Raw genomic sequence first — 9,513 nt, 5'->3', positions numbered from 1 at the left:
TTGAACCATTTAAGTACGGATCCATAAATAATGTAATTATTTTTATTCTGTAGAATGTCAGCGTAAATAAATGTTGGGGGTTATTTTAGTGGCTTAGAGGACATCAAGGTGAGTTGTGCAGCTATACACAGGGACCACAGCTCTGGACTCACGAAAACACAACAGCACTACAGGTACCACAATTTCAATTTTCAAATCATTTAGCAGGGTTCGTAATTCACATTTCATAAATATGTTCATTGTCGACAGAGCTTTGTTTTTCGGCAAGAACGAGATTGACGTACGCGTGCCACCTTTGTTAAAAATCTTTGTAAAAGAGGTATGTTTTTGATTTGAGGAAAATTATTGTTTCTTTAGCCTCGTAATTATTATTTTTTGCTTCTTTCAAGGTTCTGAATCCATTTTACGTCTTCCAGCTTTTTGCTCTCATTCTGTGGTCCACTCAAGACTCCTACGATTATGCTGCGGCTATGGCATTAATTTTTTTATTTGCAATCGCCTTATCTCTGTACACCATTCGAAAGGTGAGTGGAGACCAATCCGAGGAAATATTTATGTGCCGATACATTGGACTTTAATTTCTCTTGAGTCTTATTGAATTTTAGCATCATTGGAACAAGCATGTGATCCTTTCTCATTGGTTGTCTGGTCTCCTTCTAGCAACACGTGAGGCTGCATGACATGGTGGTCGAACACAGCATGGTGAGAGTGTCTGTGTGCAGAGGAAAAAAAGGCACGTTCTCTGATCAGGAAGTGGAATCTGAAATGTTCTTTCATCCACACAAATATTCATGTGCATACTCTACCACAGCCATAAATATGTGCACTGCATATTTTAAGTCTTTCATATCAGTGCTTTAATAATTTCCTGCTGTGGATTAGTGTATTGTAAGCATCGCCATTTTTTTTTATTTTATTTTTTTTCCTCCATATTTGCCAATTCCCCCCCCCCATCTCACAGCCTTTGAGCAAATCATGTCGACTGAGCTCGTGCCTGGTGATGTCATCGCTATTCCGGCCAATGGGATGATCATGCCATGTGACGCCGTGCTTCTCTGTGGCACCTGCACAGTGAACGAGAGCATGTTGACAGGTTGACCTTTATTTTTCTTTTTAAAATTTTTTTTTTTTTTTTATACCTTTTTAGCTTTTTTTTTTTCATTGTGTTTATTTGTATTTATTTACTGTATTTGTTGAACTGGCAAAACTGAAACAAAATGAAAAAAAAAATTCCACATTATGTACAAAGGACTTGCACTATTTTAGGCGGGGGGTCCGCAAATAGCAAAACTCCACTCGTTATAATTGCAATAAAAAAGGGGGAAAAATGTGAACAAGCCTGGTGAGTAAATCTTTCCGTGTTGGGATCCACAGGAGAGAGCGTACCTGTTATGAAGACCTGTTTACCAGGTTTTGGCAAGGAGGCAAACAAGATCTATAACTCAGAGGAACACAAGCGACACACCCTCTTCTGTGGCTCACATGTGATCCAAAGTCATTTCTATGCTGATGAGCCGGTGAAGGCAGTGGTGGTCAGAACCGGTGCGGTCTGATGCTGAAATGTGGTGAACATATATTCTCCCGCTATTTTGTGCATCATTCTACCGTACATGATCTGACAGGCTTCAGTACAGAAAAGGGTCAGCTCGTGCGTTCCATCCTCTACCCGAAACCCACCGACTTCAAACTGCACCGTGATGCCACACAGTTCCTGATGTGTATGGTGGGCTTGGCAATAATTGGCTTCATCTACACCATCACTATCGATGTCCTAAATGAGGTGTCCTATCTAAAAAATAGCCCAGTTATTGCGTCTATTTGTCCTATTTACATATTCATCCCATCCAGGTTCATATTCAGGGCATCATCTTCGACACTCTGAATATCGTTATTATCGCTGTGCCCCCGATCTTACCCGTGGCCTTGTCTGCTGGTATTGGGCACGCACAGAGACGCTTGAAGCGTGTCGGCATCTTTTGTCTCAGTCCGCAAAGGATCAACATATGTGGTCAGCTAAACCTGGTCTGCTTTGACAAGGTGGATGTCACCCACAGGCTTTCAGATTTGAGGACATATTTGCCTTACACAAGACTTTTGTGTCTGTACTTTAGACTGGAACTCTTACTGAGGATAGTTTGGACTTGCGGGGTATTCAGAGAGCTGAAGATGGAAGGTAAGTAAGAAAAAAATGTTTGGTTTTTTCCTCTCTTGACATATTACTTTCTTGATGCCGCAACTAGTTCAGGATAAAATGAGTAACCAGCTCAGTGGCCTAGTAGTAGAGTGTCCGCCCTGAGACTGTGGAAGGTTGTGGGTTCAAACCCCGGCCGGGTCATACCAAAGACTATAAAAATGGAACCCATTGCCTCCCTGCTTGGCACTCAGCATTAAGGGTTGGAATCGGGGGGTTAGATCACCAAAAATGATTCCCGAGCGCGGTGCCGCTGCTGCTCACTGCTCCCCTCTCCCCCAGGGGATGGATCAAAATCACATGGGGATGGGTTAAATGCAGAGGACAGAACCCTTTGAGACTGCTTGTGATTTAGGGCTATATAAAAACTTGACTTGACTTGACTTAGGATAAAATGAGTCTTACCGCACAACTGAAAATCTAGACGACAAAATATCAAGAAATGTTTTGTACATTTTGTCCTTCTAAGTTCTGCTATGAGCATCCTTATAGACCTTTTGTTTTTGTCCCACACAGTTTTTTACCTCCAGACACCGAAGTGTCAACGAAGAATCTGCTCAACACTTATTTTGCTGCCTGCATGGCTACTTGCCACTCACTGACCACCATTGAGGGCAAACTCTTTGGCGACCCTTTGGACCTCAAAGTGTTCAGTGCCACAGGCTCGGTAAAGATTGTTTACGCACAGGCCCATTTAAGCCTGCCGTGTTGACTCCGTTGCCGCAATCATTTTTATTTTGAAAAGCTACATCATATATTGTTTTATTCAGATTCTCGATGATGCCAAAGAAGAACATATTGCCCTTTACAAAATCAATATTTCCACTGTTGTGCGACTTCCGCAGCAGGTAATCCATAAGTCAATTCAGTCATTGATGTTATCCTGTATGGCTCTTCTTAAATGTAATATATTAACATTCAATTTTCAGACCGGTGAGTTTGGCATTGTCCGCCAGTACCCCTTCTCCTCAGCATTGCAGAGGATGACTGTGGTGGTCCGGCAGCTGGGACAAAAACACTTGGACGTCTACCTGAAAGGAGCACCAGAGACTGTGGCTAACCTTTGCAGACCAGACACAGGTCAAACACGAGTGTGTGCCGAACAGTGGCCATAAAATACACTTTAATCTTTACAGGTCAATTTAAATTGACCATCTCTAAACATTTGAATGCACATTTCCAAGTAAATGTCCAGATCAGACAATCAACGCGTTTGTGTCTGAAAGCCACTTTTTGTGTTTTTCACTTATCATTAAAACAATTAATATGCTAAGCTCACAAATGACAGACAGACAGACCTGCTGTGCTTGTGTTTGCCGCCGCAGTCCCACAGAGTTTCAAAGAGACTTTGGAGTCTTACACCCGGCAGGGGTTTAGGGTCATCGCCCTGGCGCACCTTCAACTGGAGTCCGAACTCTCCTTGCCACAAATCCATAGCCTCAGCCGGTATGCATTCATCCTTATGTTGAATTTATGTGTGAATACAAACATCCCATGCAATGTCTTTGAACACTTTTTATTTTTAATTGATACTTGTAGTAAACAACAAGTCCAAACACTTTTGGCACAAAGTTTACACTTACCGCAGCCATTGTTGCATTCCTCCATCACGGCACAATTACAGGAACATCCCACCCCAGAAAACAAAGATGTTATTTATTGACTTTGAAAATTCTTGCTCTTCAAACGCTAAGCGTCACTCTGAGCTTGGTGACTGTTGTTTTGCTTTTTTTTTTTTCTCCACAAATATTTTGTTTCAGTCTGTTAGATGATCACAATAAATGCAACCAATCATCCAGAAAATATGATGACACGCTACATCTCGACAAAATTCACACCTCAAGGAGAGGCTAAGTTTAACCTGAGTTGGTAGGGAACGTTATAGTTGATCTTCACCGCATGTAAAAAAAAAATGCAAGTTGAGTCATTTATTTCGTTTCTTAAAATGAGTTTGAAATGATATTAAACTGTTTTGGGATCACGCGTTTGTGGTTAAGTTGGTTTTACCTACCCATATAAGCAATTATAGGCATTTAGAAGGGGTGCATTATGAATTACTCACTTTTCTGCCCTTTGCATTAATTTTGGTGCCTCAACAGAGAGCAGATAGAAACCGACATGGACTTCCTTGGTTTGATCATCATGCAGAACAAAATCAAAGAACAGACTGCTGACGTTTTGCTTGAGTTAAGACAAGCTTACATTCGAACTTTAATGGTGACAGGTAAAAACTTGATCTTGCATATTGTTAGGCTGCCAGTGTTTGAAGTTCACATATTTGCCATCACATTTGTGTGCCGTGAGGTGACAACATGTTGACTGCAATATCTGTGGCTCGAGACTGCGGGATGATTCAAGCCCATGAGAAAGTTATTATTGCAGATGCTGTGCCTCCGAATAACCCAAACCCTGCTAGTATCATGTGGCGCTACCCGGCGAATCCTGTTCTGAGCAATAATCAAGTAAGACAGGCACTAAGAACCGTGTGAATATATATAAAAAAATATATAGTCTTTAAATTCATCAGAAAACGCTTCTTTATTCAGATTCATTATATGTTCCCTTCTGGGATGAGTAGAAATCTTGAAAAAAAAAAAACTCTTGGCAAATTTTGAAAATCTGTAATTGTCCAAGAATATTTTTGGGGAGAAGGGGCCCTCCACGGCTCCCCTCTCGCTCTCTTTTTTTATGTATTGCATGCTCTAGCTTTTCCAAATACATTTACCATGTTAATGTGGCAATGGTTTTTAATAATTGTTGGGAACAACACATTTGGCTCAAACCTGTGTGTGATCTCCTGTTGCTTACTCCATTCAGATGTCTGCAATCAGTTTTGCTGATGAGGGATTACATTGTGAGAAGGACACAGGTTATCACTTTGCTTTGAGTGGCCAAGCCTTCACTGTCATCTCTGAGCACTTTCCACAACTTCTTCAGAAGGTATTAAGATACATTTGGCTTGTTTAATTTTCAATGTTATGGTTTTCACATTGACTGTCTCTTTCCATGGGGGTGCTTCAGATTCTCTTGAGAGCCACTGTGTTTGCCCGTATGGCTCCAGATCAGAAGACCCAGCTGGTGCAAGCCCTGCAGAACATCGAGTCAGCTTAATTTGTCATCTTTATCAATTACCACATTTATTCTCATCGCATTCCATTCTGCATAATATTTTTTGCTTTACAGTTATGTTGTTGGGATGTGTGGAGATGGTGCTAATGACTGTGGGGTCAGTATGCAAAATCTGATCGGACATCCCAGGTTTTGGGCTAAAGTTTCTTTCTTTTGCAGGCTTTGAAGAAAGCACACAGTGGGATCTCCCTCTCTGAGCTGGAGGCCTCAGCGGCTTCCCCCTTTACCTCCACCGTTCCGAATATCTCTTGTGTGCCTAACCTCATCAGGTTTTGCCTGTCTCATCCAATTTTGTCATTTTCTTAAAAAAAGAGCGCAGCTGGAGAACACTTTGTAATATAATAGCTTCACAGTAGTCAATTTTTGAAAAGTTATTCTTTTCTCCTCACTGTCCACAGGGAAGGCCGCGCCGCTCTTGTCACATCTTTCTGTGTGTTCAAATACATGGCCCTCTTCACCATCATCTTGTTCTGCAGCACAACGCTGCTCTACTCGGTAACTATTCTGCCTCGTTTGTAGACATGGTGATGCATTTGTTCTATAATTCATTTATCAGGGAAATGTAACTCAAAATCTGAATGCTCAGTCATGATGCACATTTGTTTTTTTTGTTTTTGTTTTTTTTTAATAACAGAGAGGAAAGAAATTATTGCAAGTGTCATTTCTGGTTATTATTTCCAATGATTTAAAACCCCAAAATTTTACATGCAGATATGCTGTGTGTCTGATGTGTCTTCTCCAGGTTCTCACAAACTTTGGATTCTACCAGTTCTTATTTATTGACATTGGCGTCACTATCTTTGTCGTCTTTACAAGTGAGTAACAAGCATTCCATTATATCCTTTTATCATTTTGTTTTTTATTTCTTTATAATCTTTGAAATCCATTTATTAGGTGTGCAAGAGGATCTAGTCTCGAAATGAGCTGAATGGTCTCGCATAATGAGTCACAATCATTTGACACAAAAGTGCTGAATTTAATGCATAATGGATAATTTTCCAACGGGTTTGTTTTGATGTGTAGTGAGCCTAAACCCGGCGTGGAAGACGTTGGTGAAGCAAACCCCTGAAACCAGCCTGATTTCTTGCTCAGTGCTCTGCTCACTTACTTCTCAGATCTTCAACTGCCTACTGTTCCAACTTGTGGCTTTTTTCTTCGTGCAACAACAGAGTTGGTATGAGCCGCCTAAGTCAATGTGAGTAGTAATGAAAATGACCAAACAAAGAATGTGAATCACTTGAACGACAAATACAATTTGTGCTGTAATTGCTACTGTATACAGTCTATTTTGTCTCAGCATTTTTCATGCCAGTAAGATAATAATATAAATTATTTTCTTAATAATTCCTATCTTTTAATAAATGGCTTTGAGTTGGATCAACCAATTTATGACTTGTACAGTATTTTCATTTTTTTATAATTTTGTATTTTAGTATAGAGGATCAAACTGCCAAACTTTAAAGTAAATAAAAATGAAAATAAAAACAAACTTAAAAATTATAATTGAACACCGCCCCCTCATTTGAATAACATTCCTTTCCGCATTGCAGGATAAAAATTGCCAGAATAAAAAAAATAAATGAAAGGGAAAATAATGAATACAAAAAATATCATTGAAACATTAAATAAAAATTGTGATAAAAATAAAAAATAATTTTAAAAATAAAATTAAAAAAAGATTTAAGATTTAAAAACCTAGCAAAATAAATGTGGGAAGAAATAAAAAAATAATTATATAAATACAATTAAACATCAGGTAATTTATATTATAATTTATGTTTTCAAATATATTTTTTCAAATATTTTACATTTTTCATTTTGCATTCTGGCTGTCTCATGTGAAATAAGAAAAGCTATCATGAAAACATACCTGCACACATTCTTTCTTATTTTCTATATTATTATATTATTTTCTATATTATTCTCTACATTGGATGCGATTGACGAACTCTGTCTCTCCACAGCCACGATCCCATCTCCAAGTATGACCCAAACGACCTGTCCAACCTCAGTGTAACACCACCACCTAAAGAATTGTACGGTGTAAATTATTTGTATGCTGACGTCAGGAACTTTGAAAACACCTCCATCTTCTACGTTTCTGCCTTCCAGTACTTGACTGTAGCAATCACCTTCTGCAAGGGAAAACCCTTTCGACAACCATTCTATAAAAACTGTAAGACAAAAGCTAGTACTTTCTTAGTCAGATATGTGGATTTATAACCAGCATATTTCCTTGGAAATAGTTTAAAATGAATCAAAGTTATTAATGTTTCATTAACATTTTTTTTACTTTTTTTTTCTATTTTCAGGGGCTTTTATGCTTTCTGTCTTTACACAGTATGCTTTTTTCCTGTTCGTCTTGCTTCATCCCATTCCAGCTGTTGACGATGTGTTTCAGGTGAATTCTCATGAACCTGTTTTGATTTATTTAGAAAAAAAAAATGTGTTTAACATTTCAATTACAAAAAGCCCGTAGGCATAACATGGGTACATCAGTAATTTATTTTAATATTGACCACATTGTAGATATAAAGGATGCACAGAGTGTTAATTTGTGCCACAAATTACTACAAATTAGCAAACAGTTGGGTAAAAAAATATAACGTGCCCTCTCTTATACTAAGAGGAGAAAAGAAACAGAATGAAGGCAGTATTTGTTTAGGCTGCAGATGAAGTACGATGACATTCTGAAAGCTTTCCATTGCAAAATATCATGCTTACTGATAGACATTTGAAAAAAAAAAATGTATAAAGACCTTTAAGTATATTGCAGTGTCTATCAAAGGTGGGCTCCTTTTGCTTGCATACATAGACCTACAGACCTCCATGTTTTTTTTTTTTAATTCAAATATAACTCCCCACAAGTTAGCAGTTTGTGCAGATGTACTTTTTTTTTCCTTGTTTTTCTTTATTTTACATCTCGGGCCACATATTTTTTTCTGTCATGTCTGATGACTTTGTAGTATCAAAGGGATAGATGTGAAATGTATTATTCTAGCAGGTGCACAAAAATGATGTGTATTTGTCTTTCACTCAGATTGCGGATGTTCCCTATGAATGGCGGATAACGCTGCTCATCATTGCTTTAGTGCATGCTGTTGTGTCTTTCCTACTGGAGGTACGCTCATAAACTCATCTGTCTTCATCATAATCAAAATTCAAAAAGTTTGTGCTATTGAGCTAAATTTAACTAGACCTCATCTAAACCTTCTTACATTTCGAAGGACATCTATGCCTTTCTGTGTCTTTCCCCTGAAAAAGAAAAAACTAACTAGTTAGTTAACCACTAACTAAATAATAATTCAATTAAAATGTATTGCACCTAAATCAAATTGATGCCTAAATGTTGACAGATATTGATGATTAAATGTAAATGCAAATGTACAAGAGTTAAAAGTTAAATACAACGGAACTGTAATTGGACAATAATTATTTCATTTATCACTAGAGGGCACCCATGTACCCTGATGACATCACCAATGACAAGTTTCCATGTTTTATTTCATTTCAAGGCACTAGTGTTCCACTATAATTTGGCTTGTGAGTACAATATAATTTTCACTGACATTTTTTTTTTCATGTTCTGCCTTCATGCTGAACCTGACCTCACTCAGATTGTGAATAATCGTTGGGGTTGGGCCTACTTCTCCTGGAGCTCCTGTTTTAAAAAACGTCAACCAAAGACTAAATACAAGTGTCTGGCTCTGAAGCTGAAAGATGAGGCTTTCTGGCCTCCTACACCCTCCGCCTATGCCAACAGCACTCTTCACTTGAACACTTCTGTCACCCCTTGATTAAAAAAAAAAAAAAGTTTTCCTTTCATGGAATTTCAAATAAGATCTCAAGCAGCATCATCAACATTACTCCGCATCAATAACTCAAATCGCAGCAGTTTAAGTAGATTAATTTCTTATGTTATTATCATTTTTCTGTAGTTTAAAACAGTTTGGTTCTAAATACATGACATACATATATCTATAGTACACTATTAGTCATATTTATGACACCATTAAGGAAGTAAAAGAACAAATTGGACTCATTTGGTAAGTTCTATGACAGCCCATAAAGATCAGCCATTCCAAGATTGACCAACTACAAAAAAAACATTTATTACATAATCACATTATACGTGGCCTACACAACTTTTGTGCATGACCTTAACTTGAATGGTTAGCTTTTGAATATTGATT

General features: G+C 38.1%; 1 protein-coding gene across 6 annotated transcripts in view; it reads left to right on the top strand.

The window, feature by feature from the left end:
• The window catches only part of LOC147046448 (polyamine-transporting ATPase 13A3-like), a 9,519-nt gene extending 1,807 nt beyond the window's left edge, over positions 1 to 7,712 (top strand). Inside the window, exons 5-29 of one of the 6 annotated variants that reach the window (XM_085929584.1) lie at positions 1 to 13; positions 90 to 173; positions 250 to 319; positions 390 to 524; positions 661 to 733; positions 962 to 1,093; positions 1,375 to 1,542; positions 1,623 to 1,780; positions 1,849 to 2,037; positions 2,112 to 2,173; positions 2,708 to 2,858; positions 2,962 to 3,271; positions 3,517 to 3,637; positions 4,291 to 4,415; positions 4,496 to 4,653; positions 5,009 to 5,131; positions 5,213 to 5,292; positions 5,375 to 5,417; positions 5,480 to 5,589; positions 5,719 to 5,815; positions 6,063 to 6,135; positions 6,436 to 6,494; positions 7,285 to 7,356; positions 7,433 to 7,496; positions 7,633 to 7,712. The exon at positions 1 to 13 is cut by the window's left edge and continues 100 nt beyond it. In XM_085929584.1, the coding sequence (XP_085785710.1) occupies positions 1 to 13; positions 90 to 173; positions 250 to 319; positions 390 to 524; positions 661 to 733; positions 962 to 1,093; positions 1,375 to 1,542; positions 1,623 to 1,780; positions 1,849 to 2,037; positions 2,112 to 2,173; positions 2,708 to 2,858; positions 2,962 to 3,271; positions 3,517 to 3,637; positions 4,291 to 4,415; positions 4,496 to 4,653; positions 5,009 to 5,131; positions 5,213 to 5,292; positions 5,375 to 5,417; positions 5,480 to 5,589; positions 5,719 to 5,815; positions 6,063 to 6,135; positions 6,436 to 6,494; positions 7,285 to 7,308 (2,558 nt within the window). In that variant the 3' untranslated portion in view covers positions 7,309 to 7,356; positions 7,433 to 7,496; positions 7,633 to 7,712. Of the gene's footprint in view, positions 14 to 89; positions 174 to 249; positions 320 to 389; positions 525 to 660; positions 734 to 961; positions 1,094 to 1,374; positions 1,543 to 1,622; positions 1,781 to 1,848; positions 2,038 to 2,111; positions 2,174 to 2,707; positions 2,859 to 2,961; positions 3,272 to 3,516; positions 3,638 to 4,290; positions 4,416 to 4,495; positions 4,654 to 5,008; positions 5,132 to 5,212; positions 5,293 to 5,374; positions 5,418 to 5,479; positions 5,590 to 5,718; positions 5,816 to 6,062; positions 6,136 to 6,343; positions 6,516 to 7,284; positions 7,497 to 7,632 lie in introns of those variants that run through there. The other 5 variants (XM_085929582.1, XM_085929581.1, XM_085929587.1 and 2 more) reach the window with 5 other exon arrangements.
• The last annotated feature ends 1,801 nt before the right edge of the window (positions 7,713 to 9,513 follow it).

The sequence above is a fragment of the Syngnathus leptorhynchus genome, chromosome 14 (assembly GCF_054491065.1).
Source record: "Syngnathus leptorhynchus isolate UIUO chromosome 14, UIUO_Slep, whole genome shotgun sequence".
Lineage (NCBI taxonomy): Eukaryota > Metazoa > Chordata > Actinopteri > Syngnathiformes > Syngnathidae > Syngnathus > Syngnathus leptorhynchus.
The sequence above is the reverse complement of the archived record's forward strand: the minus strand, read 5'-3'. Positions and strand labels throughout refer to the sequence as shown.